Genomic DNA, 17712 nt, shown 5'->3' on the forward strand with positions numbered 1-17712 from the left:
GACTCCTTTTCTTTTGCTATAACAAAATAACATGGTTGCTGCTGAGGAATTTGCCGTACCTATCACCAGTGGAGAGAGTGGACCTGTCTGCAATTATAATGTCAATGTTCTATTGTAAATATACCCTATTATTTTGAGACAATTACAATATAATGCGATAGAAGAGCCAATTTTTATGTTCATATTTTAGATTTTGGCTGAACACAGCACTACAGATGTAAACCTGGAAGGAGAAGGTGGAAACACACCTGTATTAGTCGCATGTTATAAAGATAATCATGAAGCACTGAAAATTCTGGTATGTAGAACAAGTTGATTCTTGTCATTAAATTTTTATCTATGATTTATTTGTATCTACTGTTTTGTATTTCTGTGAAATAAAACATGCACATATATAATATTAAACATTTAATTATTAGACATAGCTACAAGTAGCTCAATGTGGGTTACTATGGAATCCAGCTAAGATCTAGAAGCTCTGCTGTCGTTTTTTTGAAAGGAAGGATGGGCAAATGTTTAGCCTGAGAGATCATGAATGAGCCTTGGCCTTATGCAATCACTTCTGAATGTTCTCCAGTTCCCACCCTTTCTTCGTGGTTCTAGTTCATTGTTGTATCAGAACCGAGAAAACTGTCACTTGTATCAATCACAGTTTTCTTGCAAACAAAAATCGAAAATTACGAACAAATTATGCTTTACAGTTCTAGTATGTAGGCAAAGTACAGTTTGCACAACAATGGTTTGTCTAGATCTAATATAATGGCAGATTATGATTTGCTACAAACCAAGAAAAGGGTGGAGAGGAAGGGAATCAGAGTGCGCAAGGTGACAAAATATGAGAAGGAAAGAGGGAACATCCAAAGGAACAGACTTTCTGCGTGGTTCAGAAGTAGCACATTAAATGCTCTTCACTCACCTACTGGTTCTTTTCTACTATGGAATGGGCTCCAAAGGTCCCTAAAAATTCCTTTACACTCCAGCGTTTTCTTCATAGCTTCTCCAACCATGTTGTTCCCCTGCTGGTCTTTAGCCCTGGCAGTGCCCAGGCATGCCAATTGCTGGTGTCAGTAGCCATCTTCCCAGTTTACAGTGAATGCATGTACAATCCACGTACAGTGTATATTTGATTTTAATACATGTGTTGAGTAATTCTCATGTTACATTTAACACAAGTACAACTGAATATGTGATACAAATACCACTTTTATCCAGGTAGTGATCCCTGGTTTCAGTTGCAAACTGAATGCACATTGGCTCTGTCTTACAGATAGATGTATGTACATTACAGTGATTATGTATACATTCTGTGTGTATGTAAGAAGAGGCCTAGAGAAAGTTATGGAAGTCTCAGTCCCTTCTGAAATAAAGTGAATGTAAATGCTTAACTGCGCCAAAATACCATTATATCCAATGAGCTTTAGAGGTAATACTGCACCTATTGACCTCAGTCCAAAATTTTGAAGGTGACAGTATGCAGTTGGTTCTCTGTTTCTTGTGAAGTTTATGAAATTGTCTTTTAATGTCTGATCATTTTCTTTCAGATAGAAAATGGTGGTAAAATATGTAAAGCAAACAGTATTGGCTGTATGCCAGTTCATGCAGCTGCATTTTCTGGTGCAAAATCATGCATGGAGATTGTTATAAGAAAGGGTAAATATGTTCTGAAAATCTTACATTAATATTTCTGAACGTGAAAGCAGCATTTATTCCTTTAAAATGTAAGTTGTGTTTCAGGTGACACATTTCTCACATTATAGTTACAGGAGTCAATAATATGTGAGACTGCTCTCATAACATTAGTATGTACTTGTTAATGGGAGGCAAGTGGAAAATGTAATTGTAATGTTTTGTATGCAACTATTGTGTGTGTTTTATTTCTGCAAATTAATGTGGGATTTTTTAATGTATATTAGCGGTAGTTTAAAATCCAGGCATCTAAAGTAAGAAAAAGGTGAGCTGGATATGTGAGTGAAAGGTGTTATGACTGGATGGTACCAGTAGGGGGTAGAGTTGACAGTTTGGTGTAGTGGTTAAGTGTGCCGACTCTAATCTGGGAGAACCCGGTTTGATTCCCCACTCCTCCACTTGCAACTGCTGGATGACCTTGGGCAAGCCATAGTTCTGTCAGAGCTGTTCTCTCAAGGACAGTTCTGGAAAGAGCTCTCTCAGCCCCACCTACCTCACAGGGTGTCTGTTGTGGGTAGGGGAAGGGAAAGGAGATTGTAAGCCGCTCTGAAACTCTGAGTGAAGGGCAGGGTATAAATCCAATCTCTTCTTCTTCTAGTATGTTTGGAGGGTTTGGGGGGAAAGGAGAGGGAGGTGCTGGAGACTGAGTGAAAGTCTGTGTTCTTTGTGTGGAAGATTTTAGTGGTTTTAGTTATGTCGCAAATAGGGAAGATAAATCTGTGTGACTAGGTCTATTTAAGGAACTGTAAGTAAAATAAAAATAAAAATGAAGATCTGCATCTACCTTGTAACCAGGAAACTAGTAGTCTAAATGAAACCATTATGTTTTTGAACCACCCTGAAACCATTAAACTTTTATATTTCTGAATAAATTCTATTTTTGTTTAAGTAAAAACAGCTGTTTTATTTAGAATGAAGGATCCCCTTTTACCTCACAGTACGTGCTGTGGTGATAATTCTGTTATTCTACCAAAGATAATTAAGCCATCTAGTTCTATGGGGTAAACTATGAGGTCTAAGCCTTTGGTGACAGCAAAAATAATTTGGAAAGACTAAGGAAGTCCAGGAGGCAGCATAATACAGGTCTTTTCTGAGCATTATCGAAAGGGGCCATTACAGGTATTACAAATAAGGATGGGCACGGACTGGGAAAATGGAGGTTCATCCTGGTTCATGGTTTGTGAGGTCACATGAACCATGAACCTCTCCAAACTTCCCTGTTTACCAAGCTAGTTTGGTTCATGAGGTTCGGAGGGAAGATCTAAGATCTTCCCACTCTCGGGAGATCTTCTTGGGAGATCTTCCCGCTCTCCTTTCTGCTGGCAGTGGCTCCCCGAGGCGAGCAGAATGAAGTGTGTGTGGGGGGGAGATTGCAAAAGCTGTTTAAGGGGAACATTCCCTTTAAATGACTTTTGTAAGTGGGTGCTGCCCATGAGTGTAGTCCAAGTGGCTGGCTCACCACTTCTGGGTGAACTCACCACTTGGACTTCATATGGCACCCTCTTGCAAAAGCCATTTAGTTCCCTTTAAATAGCTTTTGCAAGCCATTTCAGTGACCCCTCTCGCTCCCCCCGCTTTCCATCACAACCCCCCGAAACCGTGTGGAGGGTCATGGGAGAGTTATGGATAGGGATGGGCATGAACCTCTGGTTCACAAACCACAAACTGGCGATGTTTGTCAGGAAATTAGGTTCATGACGAGGTTCATGCCAATCCCTAGTTACAAACCAGCAGTCTAAAAAAGGAAAGAAACCGTTACAGTAATATTGACTACTATTTCTTGTATTAACCACTATTTGAACTAGTCATATAAACTGGCATACCAGCATAACCTTGCCATTTTGAAAGATCAGGCCAGCCATACTTTGACTGTTTATGAATCCCTGGTATTTTCTTAGAAATACTTGGACATTTGATTACATCTCTGAATTGAATTAAACCTTGCCATGGGAGCAAAAATATTTACATTATTTTATTGCTAATGCAATGATTTTATATTCATTCATCAATGTAGTGGCATAAATTCTGTAGTATTAGTAGGAGTTGGCTTGGCAAAAATGAGACATTTCAAAGTTATAATTGTAATATTATAATCTGTGCTTTCTTACCAGTTTGCAATTTTTAAACCTATATATATTATATTTTAAGGTGAAGAGCTAGGCTATTCTACTGAAAGTCACATCAATTTTATTAATAATGGGAGATGCAGTCCTCTCCACCTAGCAGTCCAAAGTGGTGACTTGGAAATGATAAAAATGTGTCTTGAATATGGAGCACAAATTGATCTGAAGCAGGTAACAACAAATACAATATGCAGTTACTTAAATATGTGGGGTATGGTTTATCTAAATTACACTTTTAAGTCACATTTATTTTAATGGAGAGTTGTAAGAATGTGAACAGTGAAGTCTCTAACAGAGTTACACAGTAAAGTTAGAGTATAACAAAGTTTACAATTGCACTGTAAATCTCTCCATTGAATTTAGTGGGATTTAAAATAGCTTAAATTTGGCTGCATCATGCTTGTTGCGTATTTTGTTTTTTATTTCCCATTCTAATCCTATCTCGTATTTTATGGCTAACATGCTGATCTAATGATATAGGAATGATATTGGAAATTAATTTAAGAGTGGACATTTTGAGCAGAATAAATACTTGTGGTAGAGTTGGCTGTTACAGCAGAGGCTCAAAAGTCTCTACTAGTGGTTGAGAGACTGGCCAAATTGAAAAAGATGTATGAGGAATAATGTTCAAGATTCTGATTAATGCTAAATATTTTTGCATGCTTATAGGCACTGTAACAAGATCAGTGGCCATAACCATGTAAGTGTTCACAGTTCTGTAAGTAAGAGAGGATCACAGTCAATCTCTGCCAGAAGATTTGGACAGCTACTGTACACAATACATTTATTTCCTGATCTGTTATATATATATATATAGCTTTTTCTCCAAACAAGGAAATAGTAACCATTGTGGCTGTAACAAGAAAGGTATCTGAATTGCTATTAAGGAGAAATAAAATTAAATAATATTTGAAATATGTGAAGTGGATCCTGAATCTTAATTTCCATAGCATCTGGGTTCTGAGCAAGAATGGGAATTTGAAAAACAATTTGCAGGCGAACCATAATTGACTGTTTATCTTATTCTTTATATTACCTTTTTAAAGAATGACAAATGCACAGCTCTTCATTTTGCTGCTACGCAAGGTGCCACTGAGATTCTGAAATTAATGATGTCATCTTATAAAGGCGAAGACCCTATAATTGATGCTGTAGATGGGAATAAAGAAACATTGCTTCACAGGTGAGGGTATTGACTGCTTGACTGGTACAGCTGAGAATTTCATAACTTCCTTGACAACCACGGGATGATACCTGTCTCCCCCCCCCCCCCCCGCGTTTTAACCCTGGGGGCTGGTTTTTCGCCACACATGGGAGTTGGGAACCTATCAAGAGCACTTTCGTCACAGACAGATTACTACATGATTAGATTATCAGCAGCTCTGAATCATTCCAATGATATGGGCCCAGTTGAGATGGATCCAGCTGACTTTCAGAGAGCCCTGGGAAACTTTCTGATAGGCAGAACTGACCATTCTCTCAATGCTGTGGTTGATTTTAGGAATTACTCTTAGAGTCTTTTCTACTGACTAGAGCCACATTATGTCCTTGGTATTCTTGGGAGCTGGGGACAATGAAACAATACAGCCTGTTTGAAGGCCTGTTCTTTGTCAGAGATAACAACAAAGAAAAATTGTTTCTCCACCACCGTCAGTCCATTGAGGCTCAATGAAGTCATCTTGTAGCCTCGTTTGCTCACTCTGACGTAGAGGTATGCCGAAGTTTTTCACTTTGTCTTTGTTTCAAGGTATGAGCTTTCATGTGCATGCACACTTTTTCAAATAGTATTTGGAAAAGTGTGCATGTACACGAAAGCTCATTCCTTGAATAAGCCTTTGTTGGCCTTAAAGGTCCCATGGGACTCAAACTTCATTCTACTGCTTCAGACCAGCACAGCTGACCACCTGGAACTTATTTCCTTTTAGTTTAGTTAGCATTGTTTTTCATTGCTTTTGTTCCAGTTTTGGTAACAACCCTTTTTCTCCTCATCCCCCATTTTCTGTGCTGATTTCATTGACTGCTGTCCTGCTTGTGATGGTTTGATCTGCTGGCTGGCTGGTCAGCTGAGTGGCAAAAAGAGAATCTTCCTCCACCTCATTCATAGCCTTAGTTATTATTTTGGAGAACATCTGAGAAGCTGCATCTAAGTGCACTCTAGGCACCTGATATTAAAATGTAGGAGACTGAAGACTATGTTATCCAGGGCATCTGAGGTGCTGGGAGAGGCGGGGGTAAGAGGTTCCCTGGAGAAGTGGCATAAAAATTCTGTAAATAAAGAAATAAAGTACCGTATCTTCCCACTATCTTACTGTTGGCCAGCCACCACTGTGAGCTTATATATATATAAACTGCTGTTTTGCAGTATTTTTTCAATAGGTAATCAAGATGTACGCACACACACACAACGGTATTTACATATATTCCCATTTCACATGACCGCGTTATCTCAGTGTGCTGCGTGAATAACATTAGTTTACACGTCAACAATACTAATCTGTGAATTTAACACTCAACATTCTTCCCACTTCAATGAAACAAATTCTTACTCAATGAAACAAATCCCACTTCAATGAAACACTTCAATGTTGAGTGTTAAGTTTATGGATTAGTATTGTTGACGTGTAAACTAATGTTATTCATGCAGCACACTGAGATAAAGCGGTCATGTGAAACGGGAATATATGCAAACACCATTGTGTGTGTGCCTACATCTTGATTACCTATTGAAGAAATACTACTCACTGCAAAACAGCAGTTTAAATATATATATTCATAATACTACATCAAGGCTGTTTTTTTCATTGTCTGCATCCTTCCCGTGATCTCTCTCTTGTTTCTACACCACTATGAGCTTGGCAACCATTGTCATCACCATAGTAAGTTCTGCAAAAAGGAGAGATGAAAGAATGGAGTAAAGGTGTAGGATGAGGACTAGAAGTCTGGACTGGTAGACTCCAAGTCGCCTAATAAACACATTAGATTTGTTTGTTCATTGCATTTCCTGTTCATTTTAAGCACCCGAACAAATGGGACTTTTTGTGTGTTTTTCTCATTCAATTGCAAATGAATGCACATTTATACTGTGACAGGTTTGGAAGCATTTTACAGATAAACGCTGCATCTACTCTAACATGGACTCCAGGTTGAATACAGTATAAATATTCTGTTGGCACTCTCCTGTTATTTTCTATGAGTTACTTTCAATTGCTCCTGCCTGAGAATACTGAAGGTTTGGTTAAATAGCAGTCTGCCACCTATATGCCTATTTCCCATTTGTGGCTGCTGTTATTTAGCTGAGGGCAAGTAGATAATTGGTTTTGAGTGATTTTGAATTTCTTTTTAAGAGGGAGAGAGAGAGAATAATCTTTATACTAATAGCCAAGAGGCCCCCTCTGTGTGGATATCTAAATCCGCACATCAGGGACACTTGGGGGGCAGAGAGATTTTCCGGCACACTTGAGGCACTCCCCAGGTGTGCAGAAATATCTGAATAGTTTAAAAAACTATATGGGGGATACTTAAATCCCCCCAAAACTAAGAGCGTTTTCTGAGCATGTGCAGAGAACGCTCTGGGAACTGTCCCACCACCACCAGTGCTGGGGGAGGGGAGAAGGCTTGGTGGGTCAGGTTTTGCCACAGGTGCTGCAGGGGGGGAAGGAGACGGCTTGGCAGCTCAGGCCTTGCCACCAGTGCCGGGGGGGAGGGAGAGGGCTTAGCGGCTTAGGCCTCGCTGTTGCTGCCGGGGGAGGAGAAGGTTTGGTGGACCCGGTGGCTGGGAGCCATGTGGGCCGTGCCGTCAGGGCCAGGGGTGGGAGAGGTTTGGCTGGCCCGGTGGCTGGGAGCTGCGTGGGCCTCACCGTCACTGCCAGGGGGCGGGGGAGAAGGTTTGATTGGCCTGGCGGCTGGGAGCTGCACGGGCCTCGCTGTCAGGGCCAGGCAGGGGTGGGGGAGAAGGGGAGCAGGCACACCTGCAGTGGCTTCCTCCTCTACTTGGAGCTCCTCTTCCCTGCGAGTACCGCGGGTCCCCACTTCTTGTCCCTTCTAATTTGAAGGAGGCAGAATACGAAACCGTTCCTTAAAAACCATTCCTTTGACCCATCAATATTTTGAACTGTTGCTAATATACATGGGCAGGGTGATTGAGCAGGCGATGGTGGCCAAGTTCCAAACATTCCTTGTTGAAAATTATTATCTAGACCCATTTCATTCATTCTTCTGGTCTATTGTGAAGATTCAGGTTGGATCTGTATAAAAGATAAAATATTATTGAATTACTTTCAGCCAACCAAAGGGATTTCATAAAGTCTTCTATGGTGTAATGTATAGGTCCTTAGGGTATGGCAGTTGCCCATGAGGTTACTGGTGAGGGCTTGTTTAAGGTTTCCTCTCTCCGCTAATTGAGGACTGCTGGTGTAATAGGTGTCTTATTCCCTTCTTCTGTTTTGGTAATTAATAAAGAAAATATGTTTCTGCCCTATAAATGTACAGGATCCTGAGGTAAACAACGAGTGTATTGAAAAAGTAACAGTCAAGTCAGCACTATGAGAGAGAATAATGAATGTCTTGATTGTTTTTTGTACTACCCTCCCCCCCAATCTGCTGCCAAAGTTCTAATGTCCCTGATTGGCTACTACTGACTCAGTAGACATTCCAAGAAGAATTTGAAAGGAATTGGTAGTTGGTAGAAAAGACATTTGTCTTTGGGACTAAAACTGCCTCAGATGGACAACTGTACCAGAGAAGGAACAGAAGCTGGGTAGAAAGAGATACAAGAATGTGATCCTGCTGATGCTTCTGGACTTCTAGCTTTTGATATCATTCCAGATTACCTAGTAGGGGTGAGAGCTTGAGGTGCTGTACTATAGTGTTCCACTCCTACTTATTTATTTATGTATTTATTACTTTCAATTTATATCCCACCTATGCCGGGGGAAACTGGCTCAAGGTGGTGTACTTAGTAAATTGGTTCTAGAAAGTGGTGTTCAGGAACAAGTGCTCTACATTGTAGCATTTCTGTTACAGGCTTTTTGGTCTCTTAATATTTACATGAAAGATCTGGGAAAAATCATTCAGAGATGTGGTACAAGTTGTCATCAATATGTGGAAACCACATACTTTTCTCAATTCCATCTAGTCCAGTAGAGGCGGTGGATGTCTGTAGTCAAAACCAGGGATGTCTGTAGTCAAAACCAGGGAAACACTGTCACTGTTGAAGGCTCTTGTGCACATATAGGAAACTTTGGATTGTTTCCAGAGTCTGTAATTAACATAATGTAAACTTTTCCTGACATTAAAATCATGAATGTTTTCTTCAATATAGCACTGTTTTCATTGTATCCCTTTTCCCCATTTTTATCACAGGACTGCATTGTTTGATCACTGTGAACTGGCAGAGTATCTGATATCAATGGTAAATATTTAATTTTAATTTAATTTCTACTAGTACTAGACTGGTGTTAAGCACTGTTGTCAGGTTGCATGGTAACATCCACAAAAACACTGCTTGAAAAATTAATTTCCTGAAAAATTAATTTCCTGTTTAGGAAGTACAGGCAATTAACATTGTGGTATGTTTATTTGGGTACATGCAAGTTTGATGATTAACACACATTAAACTATAGAGCTGATGTAAGATGACATGTGAGGCTAGAAGAGCTTTGATTTCTGTTTTCATTGCAGCAGTTCCCCTGCCAAAGAGAGAACTGCTGTTTTAACTGATCAGTGACTGTTTTTTAGACAGTTTAAAATATTGCTCCAGGTAAAAGAGAAGCGTGATCATGTTAGGATATGTATCTCACCCAAACAATATAAGTATCTAGGCATTACAGTGTATGCATAAAATGGGGGTGGGTTGTGTGCACACGCAGATCTCCTGTGCATGCAGAAGGAACTTTCATGTCCAAGATAGGAGTACAGTTTCTTTAACTTTTCTACTCAAAGCCAGCTTTAAACACCACACCTTTTACTTCTCTGCTACCCCAATGCCTGGAAGCAGCTTTTTGCATTGTAAAGTGTCTACAGAAGACGGGGGGAAGCAGGGGCCTACTTGCAGCTCTTTGAATACAAACCCAGTTTTCCTTACTACTTTTGGCCATTCAACTGAGATGTAAGCACACAGAGACAATTTGTATTGTTAAACAGTACCTACTTTCCTGAGTGCTAAGAAATTACAGGGGCAGTATTATAAGATTAACTGAGTTACGCCTTTCTAAGCCCATTGATTTCAATGGCCTTAGAAGAAGTTTCTTTGAATGGGAGAGCATTGAACACACACACTAGGACACCGCATAACATATTGTCAAGAGATGTTTCATTTGCAGGTGAAAAGCTTATTTGGGAAACATAGTGAATATACTTCAAATACAGTTTGTGTATGTCTTCTGAATTGTCTTTGCAAAAAATTATATTACATAATATTCTGCTCATTTATTGAAAATGTTAGCAGAGAAGATTCTACATATATTAATCATAAGTAAGTTACACTGATTTCAGAGCTTGTAAATACGTGTCCTTAGGACCACTGCCTTAACAGTTGCAGAGTTCAAGCCATGTCTTGGGAACTATTATTCTGAACAGGTATAAACTATCCTTAAAAAACATAACTGGATTCAACTGCCTATGAAATTAAATAGTTAGGAAAGGTTTACTAAAGTCTTCTCTATTCTGCTTATCTGATGTATTCAGTCTGGCTTTATTTCCAAAGCACTAAGAAACTGGCAGATTACAGTACATTATAGTACAGTGTTTTATCGGTTGGGATGTGCATTCAGATATTTCTGGTCCAAATACGTATCTGAAAAGTATCAGTATTTTTTTGGACATATTCAGGTAGCTGGATTGATGTCTGGGTTTTCCAGACTATCAATAATTGGATCCTGAAAAATCCTGGAAACATTTGGGGCTGGCATTTTAAGGCTCCTAGGCCTGTTTTCCTTCAGTTTTACAAGTTTGGATGGGATAGCATAGGTGTCCTTGCATAAATTAGTTTGGCTTGGATTCCCTGCTTTGACATTGGTTCTGTTAAGCTTGCTACATTAGCCGTAAGTTCTGCTTGGTTTCTCTGGTCTGACATATGTTTGGCTAGCAACAACGTTGCTTGCTTCAGTTGTTCTGGCTTGGATTCTCTGTAGAGACAAGTAGGGGCACCTTGTTCAGGGACCCATAGAACTGGACCCCTTGAACCAACTCTCTTGAAGCTCTGGGGGTCTTTAGTAAACAGGCAGGACTAGATTCTTTCATTGTTAGTGTTACTTGCTTGAAAAATGGCCACTTCACCCCCGAAAAAGGGATGCATAGGGCTTAATGTATTCCTAAAAAACCTGGATCCAAATTCTGAAATGGTATTGGGGACCCAAATAATATGGAATACCAGTATGGAAATTCTTCCTGAAATCTGAAAATTCTGTATTTTTAAAAGTCCACATCCCTAGTTATCAGTGTATTAGTAACATTAGTAACATTAGTAACATAATGGCCCAACATTCTGGGTTGGTTGGTTGGTTTTGCCGGTACAATACCATGAGTTATATGATTGTCTTGGTACAGCATTCCTTAACAATGAACCTATCTGTTCCTTTGTCAGGACACCTGGATTTAAGACTGAGCCTGAAAGAGTGGATTTAGAGATCCATTTATAGCAAGTAAGAAAGGTTATGGCATCTGAAAAGCAAACAGCTTTTTAGAAAACATATGTAATAGGTCTCTAGTTTTATTGCCTGCACTCTAATTACTTTATACATAATTTTTTGATGGATCTTAAATTGCAGGGAGCAAAGATTGATTGTGTTGACATTGAAGGTCGAACTCCACTATTACTTGCTACCTCTTGTGCGTCATGGAAAATTGTGAATTTATTACTCTCAAAAGGTACGAAAGTAGTAAGAGAATGAATTGTGTGCAATTCTAATAGTAGCTGAAATAATGGCATAAAGAGTCAATGGTTTTTGAAATAATTTTCTTCTATGTGTATTTAGGAGCAAATGTAGAGATAAAAGATCACCTGGGTCGTAATTTTTTACATCTAACAGTACTGCATCCTGGAGGATTACAACATCTGGATGAAAATTTTTTGCAGGTACAAGGAACATCGGTTTGTGTACGTTAATTACTATGACATAGACTTATAGAGTTAGAGACAGTGTTCTTTTCTGCAGTGTGCTTATGGGGGAAATTATTTATATTTGTAATCTGTGTGTGGTCTTCATCATAGCTGTTTTTGCTTATTTTATCTGTTTCATTTTCAGCAGACAAATATATTATTGCAGTCCTGCCCTGTTAGCATCAGTATGTTCCACCAGAACCTTCTGTAGAAAAATCTATTTAGTAGGCATATACTAGAAAGCATATTTAGATGAAAATTGTATTCCATAGCTAGCAAGCCTCCAATCTGCTCTAATTCTGCATAAGCAAATAACACGATGCCTACATGCTGAAAGTTTTGACTGTCCCACTAGGTTTGCCAGGGCCAATCTAGACACAATGGTGTCCTCAGGTCTGTTGTGGGGAAAATGTTGCTATTTTGAGCATAATGCTTCAAAATGTTGCAGTTTGGCTCATGGTACAGCAGGACCAGGTGCTCTTGTTTCCCACCCCATGCCTTTTCAGGAGCTGAAATGGCCATCCTGGCAGCTGGTTTAGCACTTGTAAAGGCACTGGGGGGAAGGGAACCAGAGCACTTCATCCTGCCATACCATATCATACCATTCACTGCAGACTGGTGCCAACCTGAAAAATCAGCAGTGGCTGAACATAGCCTAACTCAAACAGGACACAGTATCTTATTCCAAGACACTGAAAGGCTGAACAAACGCATCCAATCACCATGTCAGCTTACATAGGGAAGCCATTGAAATACATAAACATAGTTTCAACAGGAAAGAAGAGAGTTTTAAAATTAATAGGGCATGGTTTCCTGTCCTGAAAAACACAAAAGGCTCTACATCTGACAATAGCACTACAGATACGATTAGAATTTCAACAGCCAATCCATATGCAAAAGACTTCCTCAGGAAAGCTCCTCCATTAGCATGTCACAACCTGGGGAACTACTACAAGATAATGACTCAGTCCTACCCCACCTCCCTGAGTAGATATAAATTACCTGCCTACCATTTTTCTTCTCACCTTGACACAGAAAGTACTCCATCTTTCTGTGTTATACCTCTAAGGATGCCAGTCACAGCTGCTGGCGAAACGTCAGGTCCTACAATGCCAAGGCCATGGCCATACAGCCTGGAAAATCTACAACGACTAACTGAGAGAGCAGTTGCTGAACAGCTCCTGTTTATCCTGGATGAAATGCCAACACTCAGTCCACTCCGAACTGGTTTTGGCCTGGGTTTGGAACTGAGGTAGCCCTTGTAGCTCTCATGGGTGACCTCCAGCTTCAATTTAATTGGGGCAGTTCAGTGCTGCTGATACTATTAAATTTACCAGCAGCTTTTGACACAGTTGATCATTCAACATTGCGTGCCACTGCCTTATTTTGGTTTGCCACATTCCTCCAAGGATGCAGTCACAGGATAAGTATTGGAGACAAAAGACTGAGCAGGTAGCCTCTAGATTGCAGAGTTCCACAGGGTTTGATCTTGACTCCAGTGTTATTTAATATCTATATGTGCCCTCTAGCAGTGCTCATCAGGAGGTTTGGGCTTGGGTGCCACCAGTATGCTGATGACAGTCAAATCTTCCTGTTGCTGAATATTAGCTAGAAGGCAAAGCCTGTCTTCTCCCGAGGAACATACTGAGTGGTAGCAAAACATGAGACAGAGGTCAGGCTCAAATCCATGTCTTCTGCACTTGGGATGAGTTCCCTAACTACTCAGCAAACTTGGCTTATATGAACGAGGTACTGTTGAAGGCTGTATTATGTTGAGTAGGGAAAACTGCAAAGACAGGCATGGTGCAGTAAAATGTACCAGGATAAAGCCCTTAGGCCAAATCATTCTTATTTTGGGGATTGGCTGTCATCAGTATGCAGATGATACGCAGATGTATCTATCCATATCCAAATGTCCTGATGATGCAGTAGAGATCTTAATTCATTGTGGTTAAATGGCTAAGAGTGAGCAAATTGAAACTAAAGCCAGTTTGGTGTAGTGGTATAGTGGTTAAGTGTGCGGACTCTAATCTGGGAGAACTGGGTTTGATTCCCCACTCCTCCACTTGCAGCTGCTGGGTGACCTTGGGCAAGCCATAGTTCTGACAAGAGCTGTCCTTGAAAGGGCAGTTCTGGAAAGAGCTCTCTCAGCCCCACCTACCTCACAGGGTTTCTGTTGTGGGGAGGGGAAGGAAAAGGAGTTTGTAAACTGCTCTGAGTGAAGGGCAGGGTATAAATCCAATTTCTTCTTCTTCTTCTTCTAAATCCTGGAAAGACAGAAGTAATGCTGGTTGGGAAGCCGGTAGTCTTGAAAGACATTGTGCTCCCACTTTTGATGAGGTTCTGCTGACCCTTGCCAACTCATTTAAGAGCCTCAGGGTTATACTGGAGCCAACATTATTGCTGAAGAAAAGCAAGTTAATGCAGTTGCCAAAAAGGGTTTCTCCCAACTCAGCCTAGCTTGAAAAATGGACCCTTACCTTGATACAGCTAATCTGGCCACTTGCATCCATGCTAAGGGAACATTGAGACTAGACCACTGTAGCACACTGTACATTGGTCTCCCCTCAAAATCGATCTGGAAACACCAGTTGGTGCAGAATGTTGTAGCTTGGTATTACTGGGAGCTATATGGAACATGTATATTACTCCCATTCTGCAGTCACTCTCCTTACTGGCTGCTCATCAGTTACTGGGCTCAGTTTAAAGTATTAGCTATCCCTCATGGCCTTGGACCTTCATATCTGCAAAACCATCTCTCCCCCTATGCTCTGCCATGACAGCTTCACTCATCTGAGCAGGGTTTTTTGCAGATTCCAACCTGCAAATGGGCAAAATCAACAACTGCCTGTACATGTGCCTTCTCTGTTATGGCCCCCACCTTATGGAATGGTCTGCTTGGGGAGGTCCAGAAGGCTCTCACTCTCCTGGCTGTAATTATTCAAGGGGGGTTTTCTATGGAGGCAATTGGGTAGCACTTTACAAAATTATTCACAAAGTTACTTGGACAAATTATTAGGGACTGTGGTCTATATGATGGAGTATAATTTGCTATAAATTGGATACTATTATGTAATTTTACATCATTTAATGGGTCCCATTAATACGTATGCTTTGTTTCAGTTCTGTTTTTTCTATTTCTGGTTGGTTCTACAACTCAAATTGTATTTAATCATTTATTGAATGTCCCATCCTGTTGATTGTAATGACTCACTCTGCTCTATCAATCTTGGAGTCCCTGTGAGAAAGATGGGCTATAAATAATGTAAATAAATAAATGAATAAATAGTATGGCCCTTTGGTTTCCACATGGGGAGAGCCCTGAGAAACTCCAGTTTGAAGTACTAGACACAGTAGAAGTACTAGACTGCTAAAATTCAGGGCTATATGAGTAGGAAGCTCAGAAATGTTACACTACTGTGGCAAGTGAGGACTCATGGGGGCAGGATCTTATTTCTCTGTTTCCTCTCCCCCCGTTGTTTTTCCTCCACCTGTCAGTGTCTGCAGTCTCTCTTCTCCCATTCACCTTCCTCTTTCTGTCTCCCCCATCTTCAGCTTTCCTTCCCTTTGCAGCCCCTCCCCTTTCCTTCTCTCTCACACACCTAGCCTTTGTTGTTTTTCCCCTGCAGCCTTTGCATCCTCCCTCAGTTACCACCCACTCACCTAACTCATTCTGTATGTCTTCCCCATCTTCAGCTTTCCTTTTTTTAACTTTTATGCTCCTCCCCTTCCAGTTTCACATTCCATTTCTCCTGTCTTTTACCTTTTAAAATTTCTCTCCCCCCTCTCCCATGCTGACACAGTGGTCCCGTTCACACTCACCGATTTGGTCTGGGAGCGGGACAGTTTGGGGCCGGATCAAACCGGCGCGATCACACCACAACATCTGGGAAGCGTCCGGCTTCCGTACCCAAACTGTCCCTTTCCCGGGATGAGCCGGCGCAAACTGAACCACCTACTTTGGTGGTTCAAATGGACGCGCTGCGGCAAACCGGACGTTTGATCGCCTGCGCATCATTGCGCCGGCACAACCCTGGGCTGGAGCATCTGCGTAGTTCGGCCGGCCCCCGGTTAGGGCTGTGTTTTCTCCCCGGTGTTTGATCGCGCTGGGGAGAAAAGGCGGCGCGGCCGGGGGATCCGCGCCTTAAAGAGGCTGTGTGGCAGGGGCCTAACTAAAGCTTGGAATTTTCAACAGTGTTACTTGTGGCTTGTAGAGATCTCATAAGGTGATATCTTGATATCTCATAATGTAATCTTTTGAGATCTCGGTTACATCACTTTCTTAAAGAAGCAGGCATTGCTTGTTTGATTTTTAGGTGTTTTTTTAACCCTACTTTTTTCATGTAATATTTTTATGTAAAGCTGGGGTTTCTGCCAAGGCATTCCAATTCTTGTATTCAGCCCATACTATGGCCCCGGTCACACGGGCTGGATATCGTGGGGGGGAGGCATGGCTGTTTGCCCCGGAGCGAACTACTGCGCGGCCGCCGGATCAAATGTTTCGCCGACGTCCCGTGGCTCGGGGGGAGGTGCTGATCATACGTCAATCCTGCGGCACGGCAAAGAAGCGGCACGGCGGGGGTTGTGTTTTTTTAAACCGAAGTGTGCGCATGCGCCGTTGGGTGCTTGTGCGCATCCCATGGAGACTTGAAAAAAAAACCTTTTCGTGACGGGACATGGGCAGGCACCGGATGCCACGGGCTACCACCGGAAATGTGATCAGACGCCCGCCCTTGCCCCGCGCTTTCCAGAAACTAGTACCTTGGAGGTACTAGTTTTTTATGGCACATCTTCGGCGGGAAGCCTCGGGTTAGCCATGGGAGCTCTATGCTTCCCAGATGTTGCGGTTTGATTGCGCCCGGAAAATACGCCTATCTTCTGTCTCTGTAGCGTGGCTAATGCTCTGTGTGACCGCAGCCTATGATTCTTTGTGAAGATTTGAGCGCTCAGCCTTTGTTTCATTCTTCAGACAAGTACTGGATTTGAGACGTCTGGTTGGTTAATGTACCCAACTTTCATGCAGAAGAAGATACGGACATTGAAATGATACACTACATTCCAGAGAGGATCATCAATCATAATCATTTATTATTCAATTATTGAATGTATTTCACCATTTAATTTAAATTGCACTGATTATATTCTTGTTTCATAGATCTAATTAGCGTCTACGTTTACAGTTTTTTGTGCTTTTTATGAAGTTTGTAGAAGAATAGCTTCTATTTGAACATGGACCTTTTTTGTTCCACACTCCTAGGCCATTGTTTAGAATTAAATATAATAATGGAAGGAAATACCCAACTGTATATCTTCCCTGTGATCCTCTGTGGGCCTTCAAGTTACATGGACTTCAATGAAATATAGCTTTGCAAAATGATAATTTTCACTGATTATTATTTTCACTTTTATTATGTGACAGATGAAGCATATTAAAGATCTTGTAACTGAGGAAGATAATGAGGGATGTACTCCACTGCATTATGCATGTAGACAAGGTGTTCCCCTTTCTGTGAATAGCCTCCTCAGCTTGAATGTTTCCATCTATTCTAAAAGCCGAGACAAGAAGTCTCCATTGCATTTTGCAGCTAGGTAAGTTTGTGAACTTTTTCATTTCCCCTTAATCTTCAGATATAATCATTAGGAATTGTGACATAATTTTTTTTGTAGCTATGGACGTATCAACACCTGTCAACGACTTCTTCAAGATATGGTAGATACAAGGCTCTTGAATGAAGGAGACAAGAAGGGCATGACTCCTCTACATTTGGCTGCTCAAAATGGCCATGAAAAAGTTGTGCAGTTCCT

At 41.1% G+C, this 17712-nt stretch overlaps 1 protein-coding gene across 1 annotated transcript in view; it reads left to right on the forward strand.

The window, feature by feature from the left end:
- Positions 1-17712, forward strand: part of TRPA1 (transient receptor potential cation channel, subfamily A, member 1) — a 67971-nt gene that overhangs the window by 13603 nt on the left and 36656 nt on the right. The window contains exons 4-12 of the mRNA XM_015412931.1: positions 191-298; positions 1542-1650; positions 3835-3980; positions 4856-4992; positions 9171-9219; positions 11576-11675; positions 11783-11883; positions 17327-17496; positions 17575-17706. Coding sequence (XP_015268417.1) covers positions 191-298; positions 1542-1650; positions 3835-3980; positions 4856-4992; positions 9171-9219; positions 11576-11675; positions 11783-11883; positions 17327-17496; positions 17575-17706 — 1052 coding nt within the window. The remainder of the gene's footprint in view (positions 1-190; positions 299-1541; positions 1651-3834; positions 3981-4855; positions 4993-9170; positions 9220-11575; positions 11676-11782; positions 11884-17326; positions 17497-17574; positions 17707-17712) is intronic.

The sequence above is a fragment of the Gekko japonicus genome, unplaced genomic scaffold, assembly GCF_001447785.1.
Source record: "Gekko japonicus isolate JY-2015 unplaced genomic scaffold, Gekko_japonicus_V1.1 scaffold1659, whole genome shotgun sequence".
Lineage (NCBI taxonomy): Eukaryota > Metazoa > Chordata > Lepidosauria > Squamata > Gekkonidae > Gekko > Gekko japonicus.